At 40.3% G+C, this 21,944-nt stretch overlaps 2 protein-coding genes across 4 annotated transcripts in view; one reads left to right on the top strand and one right to left on the bottom strand.

Moving 5' to 3' along the window:
* Nucleotides 1–248: 248 nt before the first annotated feature.
* On the top strand, nucleotides 249–20,147 carry TRPV3 (transient receptor potential cation channel subfamily V member 3). The gene is made up of 18 exons (XM_065036339.1): nucleotides 249–389; nucleotides 3,319–3,441; nucleotides 5,617–5,721; nucleotides 7,298–7,384; nucleotides 8,130–8,287; nucleotides 8,649–8,825; nucleotides 9,027–9,167; nucleotides 9,611–9,891; nucleotides 10,198–10,374; nucleotides 11,465–11,623; nucleotides 12,082–12,183; nucleotides 12,708–12,781; nucleotides 13,462–13,627; nucleotides 14,104–14,170; nucleotides 14,531–14,802; nucleotides 15,612–15,724; nucleotides 16,357–16,427; nucleotides 18,031–20,147. Exons 2-18 carry the CDS (start codon nucleotides 3,323–3,325, stop codon nucleotides 18,123–18,125), a joined length of 2,364 nt encoding a protein of 787 aa, XP_064892411.1. The 5' UTR covers nucleotides 249–389; nucleotides 3,319–3,322; the 3' UTR covers nucleotides 18,126–20,147.
* Nucleotides 20,148–21,472: 1,325 nt separating this feature from the next.
* The window catches only part of ASPA (aspartoacylase), a 75,679-nt gene continuing 75,207 nt past the window's right edge, over nucleotides 21,473–21,944 (bottom strand). For all 3 annotated transcript variants that reach the window (XM_065036374.1, XM_021287117.2, XM_065036375.1), the window contains one exon: nucleotides 21,473–21,924. In XM_065036374.1, coding sequence (XP_064892446.1) covers nucleotides 21,712–21,924 — 213 coding nt within the window. In that variant the 3' untranslated portion in view covers nucleotides 21,473–21,711. The remainder of the gene's footprint in view (nucleotides 21,925–21,944) is intronic.

Below are 21,944 nucleotides of genomic sequence, written 5' to 3'. Positions count from 1 at the left end.
TCATCCTTGAGCGACTCAGCTTTAGTAATAATTCAGTGTATAATTATTGCGTGTGTGTGTGTCATCCCACTTTGGCAGCTATGAAGTAAAGAGTTTGTTGTCTAGCGAGTTTCTCTCTGCTCCCTAATTTCAGACGTAGCAAACCCTGCGAGGCTGCGCTACGCCGGCACTGTACTTATCTCTGCTTTCCAACAGCCGAGCAGACCGGATGACTGGAGAAGGGTGGTTTTGCGTTTTTAGGATAGTTTTGAGCTTGAATGTAGTTTTACTCATTTGACAGATTGACTTCTTCGGATGTTGTCACGGCGCCAGCGGGTCCCTACTCTGAACTTCATTTCTACAATTCAGAGGTGCCTGGTCTACACCAAAATGCAAGTTTCGTAAGCAGGGTAAGTTTTCTTGGGAGCTTCTGTGGGTGTTTGGTGTAGGTGTGATGCTTTTGTAGAGAGTGAAATCTTCAAGAGACAGAGACTAAACCTATCCTTCAACTGGAAAATGCTTTCCTGTTGTGCTTGTTTCTGTTTTTCTAATCTATGAACGTGTCTTTCTCCGGAGCCATGCCACGCTGACTGCCTGGGCGTTCAGAAGTGAAGAAAGATAGACCCAATTTCATTCGTATTTGTCAGCCTGATGCACTGTTACGCTTCCTAATTTCTGTGCCAAGGGGATCCAAAATTTACTATCATACAAGCTAAAGTTAAATAATACATTCATCTTCCGTGAAAGTCTCAGTTACTGCAGTGACTGTTGAAAGTAGAACACCTAGCCTAGAAGAACAGTTTTTATTTCAACTCAGTACAACTTTTTCATTTAATTTGGAGATGGGCTGATAAATAATCTTTTCCTTAGGCAAAAACATTGCTTTTCACAGAGTCTTTTTAAAGTTCTGTTAGGAAAAACCTTCATTGGAAAGAACAAATTTTTCACCAAGAAGAAAATGACTTTTTGATAGTACCCGATGTCTGCTAATGCCACTCAAAAGTTTAAAAATCTTACAGAAAGATGAAACTCTATCAAGTGTAGCTTTCTGCTGATAGGATTCTATACCATAAATAATGCACAAAAGTAAAAATGAAATTGTATCGTCTTTCCCCTCGGGGAGGGGATTTCTTTTTTAATAAGCTAGGAAGAATTAGGTCGTAGGTTCTGGAAAGCGTTGTGGTCTGTGCTGTGGATGTTCGAGGGACCGTGTGAATGAAACAGCTCTTGGTTGTCACTTCCACCCCTCTGCCCCAAGGAAGAAGAAAAGACCTTTTTCCCGTGATATCACAGCTGAGCGTTTCTTTTCATTCGTAGGATTCTCTCTTTAGCCACTTTGTTTATACTGTTTTTGAGTTACACAGATAGAGATGTCTGTGATTTTTCTTGTTCTCAGATAAGCACGATGTGAGTCTGTGATAGTGTGTAATGTCCCACTTACTGTAGGAGTGGCAGAGTTCCGTTCACTATTACAGATAAATGTCTCTTCTTATCCCCAGCATGCTGAAGGTGAGATACTAAGTGCTCAATATCCTCAGAATCCCCTTCAAAGTAATTCTTAATACTATAAATCAGTGCAGTATTTTTGTCTCATTGTCCACTTCAAATAAGCCACTTCGCTGTGGCCTGTAAGTAACAATTAACTAGATAATGGGAGCGGAAAATAGTTAGAACAAAAGCCGACACACCATATCGGGTTACGTAAGCTACACTGCTTAAGATTTGTCAGTCTTCAGACAGTTGCCCTATTTTTTTCTATATGCCATAGATTAGAGAAAATGATAGTGCACTGGAAGATGATGATGAAAGCCATTGGTCATTAAACTAAAAATACACAGAGTAAGGGAAGAAGCTTCTAAGCATAAAACAGCTCCATTAACTCCTGTGAGATTTGCATGGATATGGTTAAAACAAGAAGTGAGCTCCGTAGGCCATATTGTCAAAAGCTTTAGCTTGGTTTTCATCTAAGCACGCAATTAATCATGATTAAAAATGAGAAGCAGACGCTACCTCAGCGCTGTAGCAAGGTACTTCTACTGTTGTGCCCGCAGTTATTTACTTGCGCAGACTCCGAGATCTCATTTAAAATAGTCTTTGTAGCTGAGGCTACACAGTCAAATCTCTGATGTGCTTTTGAAAGCTGTAGACTATGTATACAAAAGGGAATCTTTCCTCTTTTTCCTTCTCAGATTGTTTCCTTAAATCACTGCTGGTTCAGCAGTCTTTCATTATCCAGTACGACTCCAGTGCTGTCTTTGCCTGCGTTCACATCTCCTCAACGATGCAGCCTGCTCGCAAGTCACTGCTAAAATCTCTGCAGTGAAAACCGGCTGCACGTGGGGCTTTGACTTGTTCCCTGCACAGAAACCTGTTGCTGAATCTCAGGAGCTCCAGCATTGCTCACAAATGAGAGGCTCTTCCCTGGGTCCTTTGTGTGCTTTAGAGATTTTAACCTGGGTCTTTATTTTGCCAGCTCTTCCTGCTACTCCCACTGACCCCCCCATCTTCACACACATACCAGCTGAGAAATAGGAAGAGAGTTACTCATTATTACTTACAGAATTCATGGTGTGGGTGTTTATAAATGGATAACGTGCATTAAGATCCTTTTGTGTCACGTGGTGGTGATTGTTCCCATCCAGAAGAGGCGCAATGTTTTCTTTTTCCCTGAAGAAATGTTGAGAGGTGTCACTAGGATACAAAAGTCCTTGATGTCATCTGTGTGTTTGCTGGGTTTTTTGGTTGTGTTTTGTTTTGGGTTTTTTGTGTGTGTTTTAGCTGAATTCAGCCTGGGTATCGTATTCAGAGTCTGTGCGTTGCTCTGCTCTTCTAATATGGTGAAAAACTTAAGGGCTTTTTCTCTGTTCACATCTGAAACCTTTCTTCACACCTTGTATCTGTTGCACGGATTTTCCTGGAATTTACAGCTTTTCTGCAATTATCTTGGATGAGAGGAGACCACTTAGATTAACTGTAAATATGCACAGACTTTAGGGCTACTTATAAAAGTCATTGTGCTCTTTTTGTTTCTCTGATGAACATATACTGTCATTGTGATTGGCAGACTCTCTTCAGTTTAATTTAGGTGCATGCTTGAATTGATGGTTCTTCTGGATTTATGGTATCACTGTTAATGGCACTTTTTTAGAACGTAATTGAATCAGTCCTGAATATAACTCTCCAACCTTGACCCATAAATTGGTGTGTATGCGCATAATACCTGAAAAATGAAAAACTTTGAAGAAATACCAGAAATTGTACGAAGAGACTGTAAATAGGCAATTTGGTTGCTCTACTTCATATGAACAGATCTTAAGTAACTGCTTTTATCCACTGTAGAAATATGATTAAAGATCACAGTGAAGTCGTTCCACTAATGGGCAAGAAAACAAATCCATCTGGTGTTCCTCCTTCAAACCAGCAAGAGAAAAAGCCGACTGAAAGCACTCCCACAAAGAAAAGGTAGGACTCTAGCTCATGCAGAATTTGTGCTAGAGAATTAATACAAGGATTAAGGTTTGTGTTTAATATGAACAGGGAAATATAAGCAGTAATTCATCCCCGATACTATGCTATTGAAGTCACCTAAGCAGAGTGAGGATGAATTTTCATTCCTAAACTTTTCACTCTGTGGCTAATTACTAGCTATTACGGCGATTTTTGAAACTCTGGAGGCCTAGGCAATTGTGGCTGTTCTGACATCTATAATTCTTAATAATCAGAGGAATCACTTTCCGCAGAAAAGGCGTCATCAGTTATTTGAGACCCACTGCCTGGGTGGCCCAATTAGTCCTTCTGTCACTAAATTCAAGAAGAGAAGCAATTTGGTTGCGTAAGGGGGAGCTGAGGTGTCTGAGCAGCCCACAATACAACTTATTCTTCAAGAAGGGGCAATTTGATGGGAGATTGAGTAGTTATAACAAATGCTGGCAAGTATTATCCTAGCCCTCAATTACATAAGCTCATACCTCTCAATCAGTTTTGTGGCTTCACTAACACTAACCCTGGGGTTTTTCCCACCTCTCAGCCAAGAGCTCGGGGTGTGGCTGACAACATCCCTTAACGTCAGGAACGAAGATCACGTGAATTTTAATGCAGAGGTCTAACGTGTTCTATTAATTATATGTTTCTATACTGCTGCACTTCTGTTGCTTCAAAAAATTTCCTTCTGCTGTTCAACCGAGCAGCGACTGCACTTCCAGGGGTGACGTTTCTCACTTGACAACTTGTATCGGCAATATGCACTTTCTCAAAAGACAGCGACTTCCCCTTCTTGAAGGTCCTGGTATCTGGGTGGACTAACAGCATATAATTAAGTACAGGAAAACCAACAGACATGGTGGGAGGAGTGCTGCCAACGCTGTCAGAGCCTGACTATGTTTGTGGGCAGCGCTCCTGAGCGTGCACCACGGCCACGTAAGCACTTGGGTATTTGTTGGCAACTGTCCACCTGCTCTGCACGGTGGCTTTGAGGTTTTTTTTGCCTCCCGTGGTATCCCCAGATAACCCACATGCTGGGAGAGGTGAGGTATGTCAGCCTCCAAAACAGGGTCCACTTCATAGCTGCTGGACATCTCTTGGATGTCAGAATTTTCCGTATGAACTCGCTGTTGCTGAGCCAAGGGCAGGTGATACGGTCCAGGAAAGCCCAGAGTGTGGCACTTCGGCCTTTCTGGAGCTTCACTGTGGTCTCCAACAGCTGTTTGCCTGTTGGGACAGCTCCTGCACATCATGGTCAGGAAATGCAAAAAAGCAAGATGAACCCATGTTTCAAATTGGAGACATTTTCCAGGTGACTACTGGAGCACTTTAGAAATGGAAGACAGTTTCTGAACAATAGGCCATGGGGGAGGCGCTGCATCTACCACTGAAACTCCTCTGTCTTTGGTGAAATGTAGCAATGTTTTAATGAGATCTCGTAATACCAAGCCATTGATTTTGCCTCTCAATTCTGCAGTCTTTTAAAGGGTGAAATCTTCCTTTTCTTCTCATGTTCACTTCTCTGTGTTTTTTCAAATTTAATTTATTTTCCCTATAAGTAGTAATTATTTATAGAGAAAATAAATAGTTAAATGTCACACACTGATTGACCAGTTACACATTCAGTCCTGGATGGTGGAAATGCCCAATGTCATTGAACATGTGACCTTTCAAACTTTCTGACTTAAAGATTATCACTGCTGATGTGTTTGAAATGATCTGTCCTGATGGCTCCTGGCTGGAGAAATAGGAATTAGAATGCAGTAGATTAAAAAACAGACGCATATATGTGTGCAGGCACATATGTATGGCGGTTCAGTAAATGCCTGTTGTTGCATTTAGATATTTGCACAGATGTTGGGTGCAAGGCTGCTGGGGTAGCTGCTTTGACATGTCAGGATCTGATGCCATTATCTTAAAAGATATCTTGGGATATTTTGCCAATCTGCCAGCGTGAAAGTGCTGGGCTTGGTGTTGGAGGTTGGGATTTCCTCAGGGGAGAGTAGATAAGCCTCTCTTCCAGCATCCTGCTAGGCATAAAGCCAGAAAATATAAATTGACAGCCTTGTTCTAGGCATGTGCGTGTAGTGCTTTGCTCATTTTATGGCTGAGCTTGTTTTTTTAACTAATATTTTTTAAATGCACTGTGTTCAACAGTTCACACTTTTTTCTGGAGATTGATGGGTTTGAAAGCAATGCAACTCCAAACAATACATCTCCGCCTGTGTTTTCAAAACCAATGGATTCAAATATTCGTCCATGGTAAGTTATAGATGCATATTCAATAGTCTTTCTTTTCAGCAGCTCCTTTTTACTCTCCTTAGACCTCAGAGCTAAAATGTCATGTGGCTTTTCTTAGCTTTGGGTCACTTCAAAGGCAGAGCTCCACTGGAGCTCAGTTGTTGCTAGATGACTTACCTTTATCTACTGCGGTCATTTACACTGAACGAATCAGGCCTAAGATTTGAATAAATTCAAATTCAGGCCTGTCTTTTTTTATCTTAGCCTCTGATGATATGTTAGGACAAGATCCATGCACCCATTTGTGTATTTTCTACTCCTTGAACACCACAGCTTAATTTAGCAAACCCTGTTCCCAGCTGTGTGCTGACACACTCCCTCTATTACTCGTTACCAATCAAACATCACGAAGATGCCGAGTCTGAAATATTTAAACACAGCTTTTTATGCTGAATGAATAGAGAAAAATTACGAGTGGGAAGAATGCATTTAATTTTTTAAAATGCGTGGGATACTAACTGCCAATAATTACGAATAAGGGAAATACGCATCAAATCTAGCGGAAGCGCAGGATGACCGTATGTTTTTGTGTCTGAAGGATGTCTGGTCAGCTTTTTGGAAGTAGCTGAGAGTCTTATTTTGGTTTCAGAGGAGAGGTGTCCAAATTCCTCCCTCTCACAGATCTGCACAAGACACATAGGCTTTGTCACCAAATTCCTCACTGTTTTCTGCAGAGAAGTGATGGACTGAATAAGAATGGACTCTGAGCCACCAGCTTCATTTCAAAGGGAAGGGATTATCTGCAGAGCAACACAGGATCCTTGCATTACTGTCCATATATCAATTTCATCAATAACTAATAGTTCATACTCTCTAGGTTATCAGCCTGAGGCAGTTCATCAAATCTGAAACTTACAGAAAACAAAAGTAAATGTAAGAAAAATTGTAATAAATGAATTTTTAAGTCAGATATGCTTTTGGAAATGTCAGGAAATCATGTGCAGCAATTACAAAGTACCAATGCCTTTGAAATCCTTTAAATTTAGGGCCCCGTCCTCTGTTTCCTTTAGCTGAAGTTTCATTCAAGTCAGCTGCAAAATGCTCTTGAGTTGCCTACAGTGTACTGGGTAGTAAATCTTTAGGTAAATCACTTTCTTTCTGTGCTTGCAACCCATCCATTGTTACAGATTTGCCATTTGTTTTGTGGCAGATGATAAATTGTACATATGAAAAAGAAGAATGTGAGCTGAAAGCATTCAGGATGATACATAAAAGGCAATGATCATTAAAAAAACCAACAACTTCCCATGGTTTCAGAATCTGTGATGAAATAACATTGCAAAACCCAAAACTAGTTGCTTTCCTAATAGTTTTTAAAAATATAATAAAATCCTGTGGGTCTCTTTGTTTTTACCACTTGCTGTAAAATACACAGGGGAGATAAAATGATAGAATTAAAAAGAACAATGTCAAATTAGGCTAATTTCAGCTCTGCTGTAGATTCTGCTTCCCAGTGTTGACTGATTCTTCATGCAATTTTCCAAAATGCCTTCCAATATCTTCTTGTCTTAGCACTTTGCTTTTCTGTTTCCTGTAGTGCATCTGGCAATGGGGAAGATATGGATTCCCCACAGTCTCTTCAGGATGACGTGACTGAATACAGCCCTAACGTAGACAGTTGTTGGTGAGTGAAGACATCAAAGCTATTTTCAATGGATTAAATCTGTGATAGGGTAGATACTACTTATTTTGCCTGCCATGTTTTAGAAATAAGGTCATATGTGTGCATGCATTTTTGATTTTTCAGTAGTTAAATTTTGAGATAGAGAACTCCAACCTCTGCTTTTCTCAAATCTCATATTTAGCGTGAGGATTCTTCGCATATAATGTCTGTTTTCTAGATGACAACGCAGGACCTAAACACCATGCACAACTAGGCGTGAGCTAGGAGTATTTTTGAGGGGAAAATACTAAATCATACTTATTCATGAATAATGTATGATCAGGAAAATTGTGTGCGGAGATGTGAGGTTAAACGTTCTCTTCTGCTGTGAGCGGGGTGGGTGCAGCTGGAGTGCAGCATCACGTAACTTTAGGCATTGAAATCAGTGAGCTGCGGACAGATCAGAGAAGCAGGCAGGTATTCCTTAGCCTTTGTTGTAGAAGAACAGATAAACTGGAAAAAAATGCAAACCAAATGACTTGAAAAATGTATGTTTTTATTATAAAAACCCTCTCAATAACAACTTATCTGCAAATAAGCAATCTGCAGAAACATTCTGAGATTCATGCCAAAATACATATGGAAGGGGGGCAAGTGTATCTGGCTGGGGCAAGTAATTGTATTTTTGTTTTCCTCTTATGTAAAAAAATAAAATAGACCATAGCAAAGTGAATCAGCAATTTCATTATTATTTCTTATAATTCAGTGCTAACATATCTCAAGGACCTGAGCAGACTCGTGCCCGGAAGAAGTTGAAAAGATACATATTTCGGGCAGTGTCTGAGGGGAATATAGAAGAGCTGCAGTGTCTGCTCGCAGAGCTGAAGGAACGAGCAAACGCGTGTACAAACATGACTGTGCCGGGTAAGCTGGGGAGTTACCTGAGGGAAGATTGTTCTGGTGGCATATGTGTAGTTCAACACTTGGAAATATCTCTGTGCAAAGAGTTTTGGGTCTGTCTGGAGTTATTGTGGCAATGGGATGTCCAAAAAAGAACCCAGTTACATTGGCTGCTTTATTAATTAGCACCACATCTCTGAATGTATCATCTTGCCAAGCATATGTAGCTTAAATACAAAGTGAACAGGATGGAGTAATTGTCTGGCAAATAATTTATGTTCATATATATCCCATAGTTTCCACCACTAATAAACAAAAGATTAGAGTTATTTTCCATCCACCTTAATAAATAATGATGATCTGATCTTAAAAATCACTCTTGTAGATTATCTGATGAAAAAATTCACGGCTTTAGACACTGGCAAAACTTGTCTGATGAAAGCTCTGCTGAACATCAACCAAAACACAAACGATATAGTGAATATGCTACTGTCCTTCACAGAAGAAAATGGTATTTCGGAGAGATTTATCAATGCAGCATACACAGAAGAGGCGTATAAAGGTATTGCCATCTGATACCAATTTCAGGTATATGGTTAAATATACCACCCACAAAAGTAATGTTTTCTTCAAACATTGTAATGATGGTTTAAATTCCTAAAACAACTTTTGTTCATTATCACTGGTGCTATCCGTTGTGAAACATCATGATTGTTTTGCGTATAAGACATTCAACGCTAAATACCTGTGTGTGTTGTTGCAGGCCAGACAGCTCTAAATATTGCCATTGAAAGGAGACAATATGAGATAACTCGGAGCCTTATAGAAAAAGGAGCTGATGTCAATGCTCATGCCCAGGGTATTTTCTTTAATCCCAAACATAAGCATGAAGGCTTTTATTTCGGTAAGTGGAAATGCGATCTCTCTGGAAAAGGTGGGAAGGAAGTACCCAAACAGTTCAGACAGTATGAAAGGCAAGTGTGAATCATTTACTGCAGCTAAACCTAGATTAGGTAACTTGTATCATAGGATTTAAAAGTGGCATAGTACCTTTTGTGAAAGTGACTTGTAGTGTATTATCAGCACTCAGAAATAATGGCAAAACATTTACCAAAACAATGTAAATGCTTGAATGACAAATAAAGTGCAACAAGTCTGATTCTGACTATTTTTCTCCAAATGTTTTCATGCAAATTAAGAGTTTTTAAAACAAGAACTAAATTCAATACAATCAATATGTAAATGCACTTTCGTATATTAAGATGTGTAACACAGCCACTATTTTATAATATCATTTGAGTGCTTGTAATAAAACCTGAATGCATGTTACATTTTATAATTTTGTAGGTGAAACCGCACTGGCGTTAGCTGCATGTACCAATCAACCAGACATCATTCAGCTGTTAATGGACAATACCAGGACTAATATTTCTTCTCAGGATTCCAGAGGAAACAATATCCTCCATGCATTAGTTACTGTGGCAGAGGACTTAAAAACCCAGAATGACTTTGTAATCAGAATGTATGATATGATTTTGTTGAAAAGTAAAGACAAAACTTTGGAAACAACAAGGAATAAGGAAGGTTTGACACCACTACAATTAGCTGCAAAAACTGGGAAATTAGAGGTGGGTATCATTTCAGTAACATCTGAAAGATATTAAATTTGAGTTAAAGCCAATTATGTACTCTGTCGTGTAGTTTTCCATGCTGGTTATGCTGTAATTTTGTTCAAAATACAAGCAAATATTTCTATTGCAATGTTGCTTCTACCCTTCAAGGTTTCCCTCACTGAATAACAGAATTACAAATACATTGAATTTCAGTACTGTAGCAAATGTAATAGTTAAAAAGTCGGTGGTTGGCAAGTGTGTATGTGCTTTCTCCTTTCCCTTGAACACATCTGCTTACAAATGGTTCTGTTAATGTTCTAGATTCTGAAATACATCCTGAGCAGAGAGATAAGAGATAAGCCTAACAGGAGCCTGTCAAGAAAATTCACAGACTGGGCTTATGGTCCTGTTCAATCTTCTCTTTACGATCTGACAGAACTAGATACCACCGCAGACAATTCAGTGTTGGAAATTATTGTCTATAATACAAATATTGGTGTAAGTTGCCTCTTTCTATTATTTTTTTTCTAGCAGTACACTCACTTCAGATGTGTTGGCCTCTACATTTGACTGAATTAGTTCTAAAACAGTAATATTTGGAAAAACAGTAATACTTCCATAAAACTTCTGTAGGAAGCAAGACCAGAAGTTCACATTACAGTCTTAGCTCAATCATAATTTACCAGGGTATGGCAGGTTATCCCAGCATGAGTCAGATAATTGTCCCATTGTCAGGTTGAGGTTTGACATATCACAGAATCCCAGAATGTCAGGGATTGGAAGGGACCTCGAAAGCTCATCCAGTCCAATCCCCCCATGGAGCAGGAACACCCAGATGAGGTTACACAGGAAGGTGTCCAGGCGGGTTGGAATGTCTGCAGAGAAGGAGACTCCACAACCTCCCTGGGCAGCCTGGGCCAGGCTCTGCCACCCTCACCCCAAACAAGTTTCTTCTCGTATTTAAGTGGAACCTTTTGTGTTCCAGTTTGAACCCATTACCCCTTGTCCTACCATTGGTTGTCACCGAGAAGAGCCTGGCTCCATCCTCCTGACACTCACCCTTTATGTATCTGTAAACATGAATGAGGTCACCCCTCAGTCTCCTCTTCTCCAAACTAAAGAGCCCCAGCTCCCTCAGCCTTTCCTCACACGGGAGATGCTCCACTCCCTTCAGCATCTTTGTTGCCCTGCGCTGGACTCTCTCCAGCAGTTCCCTGTCCTGCTGGAACTGAGGGGCCACAACTGGACACAATATTCCAGGTGTGGTCTCCCCAGGGCAGAGCAGAGGGGCAGGAGAACCTCTCTGACCTACTGACCACCCCCTTCTAACCCACCCCAGGTACCATTGGCTTCCTGGCCACAAGGGCCCAGTGCTGGCTCATGGTCACCCTGCTGTCCCCAGGACCCCCAGGTTGCTTTCCCCTATGCTGATGTATGATGTGTTAGGGCCTGAGCATCCATGTGTTTCTAGATCAGCAAGGACAGATACTGAATGCAATACAGAAAATAAATGCCTGGAATGATTTCAGTTTCCTTACAGGCGGCAAATTCAAATACTTTTTTGTTTCTTCTCTCCCCACCACCCCAGAACCGTCATGAAATGCTGACTCTGGAGCCTCTGAATTCACTCCTGCGAATGAAATGGAAGAAGTTTGCACGGCACATGTTTTTTATATCATGTTGTTTTTATTTCCTGTACAATGTAACACTGACGTTAGTTTCCTACCACAGGCCTAATGAAAATGAAGTGAGTCCAGCAACTTAACCTTGGCAAATTTTACTGCTTTAAAATGCAAGAGTATTTCCTGAGTTGTATTTAAAATGCTGAACCAAAAACATATATAAGAATATCTGTCTGTAGTGAGACCAGGTTCTCCCACATCAGGTCTTCATATCTGAAAAGTGGTAATAGAGGAGATAATTGCATTTACATTTTGTGAAAATGACCCAAAATACAAATACGTATTATGAAGACAGGTAGTTAAATTTCTAAAAGTGTGAAGAGACAGTTGGGGTTTTTTTTTAATTTTAAGAAAGAAACTTATGCTATTTCATATATATGTGTAGGGGGCCATTTCTATAAATCCAACATGAAAAAAAATCTCTGTGAAAGGGAAGAATTTGGGTACCCAGAGAGCTACATATGTGAGGCTTCCTGTTCACTTTGCCCTTTGCTCAGTCTTTCTTTTTGGACATGTCTTGCAGGCTCCACCGTATCCCCTGGCTCTGACGCGTGGCGTGGGGTGGCTGCAGTTATCAGGACAGGTGATGGTTATGTTAGGAGCAATATTTTTAGCCATAAAAGAGGTGAGTTTATTTAATAGCAAAACCACGACAAAACAGCTAAAGAACTGCCCTAGATTTATGAATACACCGCTGATGATGTTGGAAATATGTTTGGACTATCTTTACATGTGTAATGTCTATAAGTCACTTGTCTAAAATGTCTAAAAGCACAATATGTCACTTATTCAGAATTACTAGGAATATATATTTGAATATAACTGTATTATTCCGTGAAACAATATGAAGGGTTTTTCCTTTCAAATTCTCAAGATGGAAATTTTATATTTGTATAACATCCATGTTGTCACATAACTGGCTTTAAAGACACGGTTGAATTAGAACTTGTAATGGGGAAAAACCCTAGGGTATAATTTTTACCATATGCTATATGTAATTAAAACCAGTAACTAACTGTTAAATTCTGCCAGAGATGGCAGAAATTTAAACTTGGAGCTTACAGCCCTATAGAAAGATGTTGAAAAATCAGCTTTGAGACCCGTTTTCTCTTACTCCCGTCTCTGTATTTTCTGTATCTGTCTGCACAGAGTGTCGCCATCTTTCTGCTCAGGCCCTCAGACCTGCACTCAATTCTCTCTGATGCGTGGTTCCACTTCGCATTGTAAGTCTGTCATGCATGTATTTCATACTGTATATAAAATGCTTATTTATCTCATGGTCGCAGAGAACATACCCCTGTAGCAGATGCTATTTTTTTTCTCTAGATTATCAATTTTTAGCAGGATGGGTGTAATCTTACATACAGCTTTTCTGTAATACACATTAATGGCTGTGTAGGTCAGTAACAATACTGGGGGTTGATGTGGACAGACTGGAATCTTTATCCAAACTACAGTAGTGTCTTTAGCTTATCTTTGGAGCTGTATAGAGAGAAATGTGTTTAAGAACCCTGGTTAATAAAGCAGATCCAGTTTCACACTCCTCTTGACTCCTTCAAGGAGGAAAAATACGTCTTCAAGATACAATTAAGAATTATTAATGTCTTTGTCAGCAGAATCTGCATCGACCAGCTGGTTTGGGGAGAACAGTTCCCTTAAAGTAGCTTTAATAAACATAATACTACCTGTACTGATCTATAATACATAATACTACCTGTTCATATACAACCTGTTCTTATCTATTTCATTGTGAAACTATAATGGTAACATTAATGGGGGGAAAAGAATGCAATATGAATTTAGAATTGGGATGCAAAAAGTCTTGTTTTCATAATTTTCCAATATGTTGTTGGTTTTGTGCTAGTAATGTCCTTTTTACATACATGTGTTTATTTTTTAACAGTTTTATACAAGCTTTGCTTGTGATCTTCTCTGTCTTTTTGTACTTGTTTTCCTACAAAGAACACCTGGTGTGTCTTGTTTTGGCAATGGCCCTGGGATGGGCTAATATGCTCTATTTCACCAGAGGCTTCCAGTCCATGGGCATTTACAGCGTTATGATTCAAAAGGCAAGTTCGTTTTGTTTTGTTTATCTGCCTTATGATATGATACAGTCCAAATCAAGCACATTCAGCAATTCAGATGTATTTTATAGCTCATACTGGAATTTCCTATTTTCAGTTTATACATATTATTTCAGTAGACTACACTATATAACTTCAATGGCAGAAACGAGTTTATATCTTAAAAATAAGATTTTATTATATTAAATACATAAGTAACTTATGTTTTTTCGGCTAATGTAATTCTGCTATTTAATTGCATCATATGCTATAATGCCTATATTGTACCGAGTTACTTGCCTTTGGAAGTACACAAAACAGCGGCTCTCAGTCATGAGAGAAGAAATCAGAACTAAATCTTCATTGGTTTCTCACTGATACTACAGCCAGTTTGCGTAATGAAAGTTCCTTTAGTGTGTAGCACACCTGCAGAATTCATAAGCACAAAACTAGTTCTGATAAATATTTAATTCAATTTTTAGGTCATCCTGCAAGATGTGATAAAATTTTTAGTTGTCTATATCGTGTTTTTGCTGGGATTTGGCGTAGGTAAATATCACGGGAGAAAAGCGCTGATGCTCTGTGTGAGTAGAAATTTTAGCATTATTATGAATAAGAACCCTATTGTCATGCTGAGAGCTCGTGTTGGGATTTCTTCTGGATATTAAAAAGCCAAGTTTAGAGATCTAAGCTGTCTCGAGACTATCTGAACAGATAAGTAATTTGTCTCTTTCTCGGTTGCCTGCAATTTCATCTGGACGTGGGCTCTTTCTGCTTCCTGGGTATCCATCGTCTGCCTGCTGTGTTTGTTGCTGGGCAGCTCTAGCTCACTTTGAATTCTTTAGGATAAAATGCCATGTATACATAAAGCATTATTGTGATTAACATTTTCTTGTGCTTTCTTCTCAGCTCTTGCTGCACTGATTGACACTTGTCAAAATGGCAGCGAATGCCATTCCAACAGCAGCCTGGGACCTGTTCTTATGGATCTTTTCAAGCTCACCCTAGGACTGGGGGATCTGGAGATCCAGCAGAATTCCAAGTATCCTGTACTATTTCTTCTGCTCCTTATAACTTACGTTGTGTTGACATTTGTTCTCCTCTTGAACATGCTGATTGCGTTAATGGGAGAAACAGTGGAAGATATTTCTAAAGAGAGTGAGCACATCTGGAAACTTCAGGTTTGTTTGTTAGTTTGCTTAGTGAAGTATAAATGTATTGGCTGAGCTCGTTTGAGCTGTACCTATGGTAACTTGTCACGCTGACAGCAGGGTTTAGGTACTAACAATGATAATCCCCATTTCTATACGTGTACAAAGAATAGAAATCGCTAGTTTTAGTATTAGGTTATCCTACTAACTTCAGAATTAACAACTATCTTAAAGGTAATCTTATGGCTCAGATTTTCCGCCTCATGCACTGTCCCATACCTTTGTGACTGTCATTCCCCTTGATATATCACCAGGAAGGTGCATTTCATTATCTGCCCAGAAATCCGTAACACAGCATGCTCGGCTATTCCACCCCTTGAGCCTGAGCAGTGCATGAGTTCATTCCAGTTTCTCACACCTTCTCCAAGCCTGGTCTTTACCAAGGCTACACAGCTCCGAGTCTCAAGCCGTCATCGAGAACACAGTCATAATTAGGGCTGGGGTTGTTTTCTGCGGCGGGCAGCATCCCGCTGCGGGTTCTGCATATCCCTGCGGCCCGGTGGTGCATGAAGGTGTCACCATTAAACCCTGAACACCAAATTTAGAGAGAGATTTCTTGATTCTTGTCTGGGTGTTCCTTCTGTGCTGGGGCTAACTAGAGAAAACTGTGGGCTCCCTACCTGCACACACCAAATAATGAGTGTTGGAATCAGTGTTAATTAGGGATGGTGGACGGAGGCAGGACATGTAACAGTGGAATGCGCAAACTGGATATGCTATGGAATCAGACCATTTTGACTATAGTTAACCATACTCGTGTTACTGTTTGTTGTTAATAGAGAGCAAGAACTATTTTGGAATTTGAAAAATTCTTACCAAAATGTCTGAGGAAAAAATTCCAACTGGGAGAACGGTGTAAAGTGGCTGAAAATGACACCAGGGTGTGCTTAAGGTAAAGCGAAGGTACAATACTGTGCTGTCAGTTCTGCTCTCTATGTTTCTTCAAGGATATTTCTCCTCAAAGGCCTCTTGAAAATATTTCTACATCCCTACAAATTATCTTAGATGTACAAATATCCAGTTATTTCTTTTCACTTGTAACCAATTGTTTTAAAAAAGGAAAATTTATAGAGTTTTTTATGTAGACAATTTTTGGTAAGAAAACAGATTTTCACCATCATATGTTTTTAATGTAAAGCATTAAGCCTGCTTGCAGTAAATGTCACTTTGTTATAATCTCTTTTGAATGTTAGCTTAAAAGTAATTGCATTTAAATTGATTGCTAATTGATGATTCCTACATTAAAGAAAATATTACTATGCTGTTTTATGATAAATACTTAAAGATTTAAGGCGAGTTTCAAGACACTACTCATAATATGTGAAATTATAAAGTAGTCTTAGTATTATTCTAATCTTCATATAGTACATAACACTGCAAAAGACGTTCAGCCTTTTAGCAAAGCAGGTGTTGATAGTGAGGTATGACAATGCCAAAAGGAATAAAGAAATAACAGGAGAAGTGCAGCTGTGTAGCTGGGAGATAATGCATGCTAATAACACTATTTATATACAATATAAACAGGATTAATGAAGTGAAATGGACCGAGTGGAAAACACATGTTTCATTTATTAATGAAGATCCAGGGCCAACAGGTACTGCAGAATTTTATGACACCCTATTTGTGAAATTGTTTTTTTCTTATAAATCCTTTGATATAGTTTCATACCTTTAACAATATAAACTCTCATAATCTGTATATTCAACCACACTTTACTGCTAGGGAAACTCATGGCTAATACTGTAGGGGTGTTAAATTATTTTTACAGATTTGGAGAGAGGGTTGATTACAAACTCTCATTATTTACACCTTGACACCAAGACATTGGTTTTACCTTTATTTTTCTCTAAGCAGTTACACTTGATCTAAGTTTTACATTCTGCTGTGGCATTTGAAAGGTCTGAGGCCAGAGAACTTTTTAAGAGACAGAAAATATTATTGTTAAGAAGTTCACAGAATCCCAGAATGTCAGGGATTGGAAGGGACCTCCAAAGCTCACCCAGTGCAATCCCCCCATGGAGCAGGAACACCCAGATGAGGTTACACAGGAAGGTGTCCAGGCGGGTTGGAATGTCTGCACAGAAGGAGACTCCACAACCCCCCTGGGCAGCCTGGGCCAGGCTCTGCCACCCTCACTGAGAAGAAGTTCCTTCTCAAATTTCAGTGGAACCTCTTGTGTTCCAGTTTGAACCCATTGCCCCTTGTCCTGTCACTGGTTGTCACTGAGAAGAGCCTGGCTCCATCCTCATGGCACTCATCCTTTAGATATCTGTAAACATGAATGAGGTCACCCCTCAGTCTCCTCTTGTCCAGCTCCAGAGCCCCAGCTCCCTCAGCCTTTCCTCACACGGGAGGTGCTCCACTCCCTTCAGCATCTTTGTTGCCCTGCGCTGGACTCTCTCCAGCAGTTCCCTGTCCTGCTGGAACTGAGGGGCCACAGCTGGACAGAATATTCCAGGTGTGGTCTCCCCAGGGCAGAGCAGAGGGGCAGGAGAACCTCTCTGACCTACTGACCATCCCCTTCTAACCCACCCCAGGTACCATTGGCTTCCTGACCACAAGGGCCCAGTGCTGGCTCATGGTCATCCTGCTGTCCCCAGGACCCCCAGGTCCCTTTCCCCTACGCTGCTCTCTAATAGGTCATTCCCCAACTTAGACTGGAACCTGGGGTTGTCATAAAGTACTTTTAGTCCTTGAATAGTTACATCTAGAATTGCAAAATTGGGACCTGATTCAGCCTGATTCTCCCTGACAGCGCTATAGTCTGCTGGTTTTAACCCTAGAACATTCACATTTATGTTTTGCGATATATATTGGACGACAAGCTGCCCCTTGTGAATGTTGACCAGGAAATTCAAGATCACCACCTGCTGACGGTGTTGGAATCGTAGCAGAGACATCAGCCGAGTTTGGGGTGTCGGGTGTCAGAGTGAGCGACGGGGACTTCTGAGGACCTGGGAGCCTTGTTCTGGAGTTTGTTCTTGAGTCAGTTAGTATTTATATTGCTTAGCAGAATGATCTCGGTAATAGCGAAAAGGGGCAGACAGAAAAATTCCTGTATAAGATATGGTAGTAAACTGACAACTTGCTGCTTAAATAAATGCATGTTTTTTAACAAAAAATAGACGTGCAAAAACTTGATCTTCCGTGTACAGTTTCTACCATATCCTGTTTGTTTATAATGCATTTTTTTGCAGATCCAAGCAAAGTTCAAGATAATTCAAGGACTAATAGCAAAAATACCCTGAATACGTTTGAAGAAACGGATGATTTGCCTGAAACTTCTGTTTAGTTGTGCTGGTTTTGAAATGCGGTCGTTCTGAAGGTTAAAAGCATCAGCAGGGGAGGCTGAAAGCTTTGTTGGTATTTTGGACAGCTGTAACCAGCTGGAACACAAACTTTCAGTGACGCGGTCTGATTACTTTAACCCGTTTAATCAGGGCAGCTAAAATAAAATGGACTATTTCACTGGTTCAGTTTTGAGCCTCTTGAAAGCCGTTGCTGTCCAAGTTTGTGTGACGCTACTCAGATTTGGCCCTAGACTTTTTCCTGCATTATAAAGGTCAAATGTGAGATATTTCTTCCTTTTGGGGAACATTAAGATCGTCGTGATCCCAGTCGGCTGTCTTTAGTTTCGGAATCTTAACTCATGAGAAACATTTTGTACACTGAAAAAAGTTGTTGTGGTGAAAAGAAAAGCATTTCAACTCTGAAGACTACCCAATGAAGTGCGTTATTCTGAAATAACAATGTTCTGGATACATTTGAAGCTTTTCTATTGACTGTCAGTGTTACTGGAGGCTTGATCCCGCAAGCTGGAGAAAACCTCGTCAGGTCTCATTAGCTTTGCCTGATGTTTTCCTGTGTGTAAGCTCTAGGGTATCACGTGGTGTTTATTGCTTTTTATTTATTCCTGTGTATATATACCTTCCTATAAAATAATGGGGCAGAAACATAAGTCATGGTGGAGAATACTTGTGAGTTTGTTCTGGTCACCAGGTCTTTACTTTTCTTACTCAGCTTTTCCACGCTCTTGCATCTTGCTGCATAAAGAAAAGTTGTCTCATCAAGCACTTCAGGAAAATAAGAAGTCAGTATTTCTTCCCAAAATTAACAAAAGAAGTTAAATGCAATGCAGTCGCAGACTTTTAAAGCTTTTTAAAAATATATTATTCAGAGGACTATGTAATGCATTTCTGTAGCACTTTTTATTTCACTGCCGGTGATGACCTAGCACTATGAATTACATGTTTAGTTTTCTATTTTATGTACATATAAGAAGAAATATTTGTTCTATGTACTTTTAAATTTCACTTAATACATCATGCGTCTTCAGCATCATGGGCTTTCATCACGTATACCCATTCGGTGCCGGTTTTAGAGGTGCTATTTAAAGACTCAGGTGAATTCTGTATTTGAATGATAATATGAATTGCATTGGATTCTTGCAGCTAAGCCTACTGTGGGCAAAATGATGCTAAAGACTTTCTTAACACAGAAGAGAGCGCGAGGGAGCTCTGCAGCGGAAAGGATAGTGCAAAGCTCTTTGCAGGGATGGTGAACGTGGATCTTGGCTGCCCAGCCGCTCTCCTACAGATGCTGTATCCTGCGTTTCCTACCACGTATGGCCTGGATGGATGGGACCAAACTGAAATCTTCAACTCCGTTATGTTTTTGCAGGGACATTAATGCGTATCAAGAGACCAATGTAATATCTGAGCCTTGTTTGGCCTTCTGGGTAGGATATGTGAGCATGAGAAGAAAAATGCCTGTGGTCTTAGAATCTTTCATCTTTGCTCGTTAATTGTGCATTGAAACGGGCAACAGAGAACGTTGCCTTAGGACTGTGCCGTTCCGTTCGGATTCTTCTGAGTGCCAGTTTTTGTACAAAAGAAAAACATACCTCTTCACATCTACTCAGGAACCAGCAGAATCTGGCCCGTGCTGCGCTCTGTGCTGCTGTGAGCCGCTTGTCACCAAAACCAGGTTCAGGTGTCTGCGCTGTACTGAGGTCGCTCGGTAGGTACAGCCAGAAACCAGGGGAGGCACAAAACCACGTCGGGAATGTGCTGTGTCAATGTCCAGGTACAAAAGGGTGTGATAAAGCTCAGGAAGAAGCCGGGGTGTTGTTTCTTAAAGTATTTTGCTAAGAAAATGACCTCCTTTTGTGGCCACAGAGCCCTGCCAGATCACACAGCTCCTATCTCAAGGTCCTTGTCAAGTACACTATGAATAATGACTAGAGCAGATAATTCTGTACCTTTTATACAGTGTTTATTTAAATATAAAGAAATAAAGCTTGTAATTCAATAAACATTTTGTCCAGTGGTTTTATTTTATTGCCATAGGAGCTACACAAACCAAGAAAAAAAGGATTTTGGCTTAGTAGTGAACAAGAAAGACATTGCTTTTCAAAGGTTATCATTGGGGGTTATCTAGACAATTTTAAAAAGCTTTACATTTCATTTTAGTGTCTTTTTCTAAAATGTCATATGCTTTTGGCTAATTTATATCTTTGCAAGTATAAAACAAAACAAAGCCTAAGGCTTCCAGTTCAGCGCAGTTGGGGTTAGTCACAAATGCGGATAATACAAAAGAGTTTTAATGTGTGTACCCTCGCTCTGTTTCTCTCTCCCTGGTTTTCTTTTGTCTCATATTTTATATGTTTATCCAAGGAATTAGTTTCAAGGATCCCCTCATTTAAAAAGTGATGGTTATTGGAGGTTTGGGGTCATAAAGTAGAAAACCTGATTTTTTTTTTTTTATATATGATGTAGTTTTGTGGATTAACATCTTTCTATGTGACACTGGATTTAAGCTTTATAGCCTCTACACCATACGTGGTGCACTGTTTAATCATTTTATATAGTGTGAACAAGGGCAAGTGTAGAGTCTTGAATCTGGGCAGGAACAGCCCCAGGTTCCAGTATCAGTTGGGGAATGACCTATTAGAAAGCAGCATAGGGGAAAGGGACCTGGGGGTCCTGGGGACAGCAGGGTGACCGTGAGCCAGCACTGGGCCCTTGTGGCCAGGAAGGCCAATGGTACCTGGGGTGGGTTAGAAGGGGGTGGTCAGTAGGTCAGAGAGGTGTACGGAGAAGCCTTTTTTGGGTTTTTTCCCCCTCAATCGGGCACTTTCGTCCTCGAGAGACCCGGCAGCCCTTGCGGGAGCAGTGACGTCAGTGGGCGTTACCGCGGCGAGGGCGGGTGATTTAAAACCCGTCCTAACTCGACACCAGCACTCGGCTCCTGAGATCGGCTGAGCGGGGCAGCTCGGCGGGTCCCGTGAGCTTGGAGGAGACTGAGGGGTGACTCATTCATGTTTACAGATACATAAAGGGTGAGTGTCAGGAGGATGGAGCCAGGCTTTTCTCAGTGACAACCAATGACAGGACAAGGGGTAATGGGTTCAAACTGGAACACAAAAGGTTCCACTGAAATTTGAGAAGAAACTTCTTCTCAGTGAGGGTGACAGAGCCTGGCCCAGGCTGCCCAGGGGGTTGTGGAGTCTCCTTCTCTGCAGACATTCCAACCCGCCTGGACACCTTCCTGTGTAACCTCATCTGGGTGTTCCTGCTCCATGGGGGGATTGCACTGGGTGAGCTTTCCAGGTCCCTTCCAATTCCTGACATTCTGTGATTCTGTGAACCAACAAACTTCATAAAAGTATTTATTCTTCGCATCTATAGTAATGTATTAGAACAAGTAAACAATCATAATTAACATTATGACAGTATGTTTCATCTTAGAAGTCCTCAGTAGTGTTAATTAAATTGAAATTTAAAAGTAGATTTTGTTTATTCCATGAATTACGACTGAGTGTTGCTGGATTTCACAGAGAAGTATACCTTTTGTATGGAGAAATCTGTCATAATTTTTTAAGGAGTGTTCTGGTTTCGGGCTGAGGATCTGATGTGGTTTGCAGTGAGTTTCACTTTTACTGTTTTTACAAAAGCTTGTTTCTTTTCATAATATGCAGCTTCATTAATAAATGTTGGATAGACTGTACAATCCCCTTTATATGCAATTACTTCTCCATCAAGAGTCAAAAATAGAGGGTCACCATTGTTCAGTGGCTGCCAGTCTTGATCCTTAGAGAAAGAAAATAAAC

This window comes from Columba livia, chromosome 20 (genome assembly GCF_036013475.1).
Source record: "Columba livia isolate bColLiv1 breed racing homer chromosome 20, bColLiv1.pat.W.v2, whole genome shotgun sequence".
In the NCBI taxonomy this organism is placed as follows: Eukaryota; Metazoa; Chordata; class Aves; order Columbiformes; family Columbidae; genus Columba; species Columba livia.
This window is presented reverse-complemented; position numbering and strand designations above follow the sequence as displayed.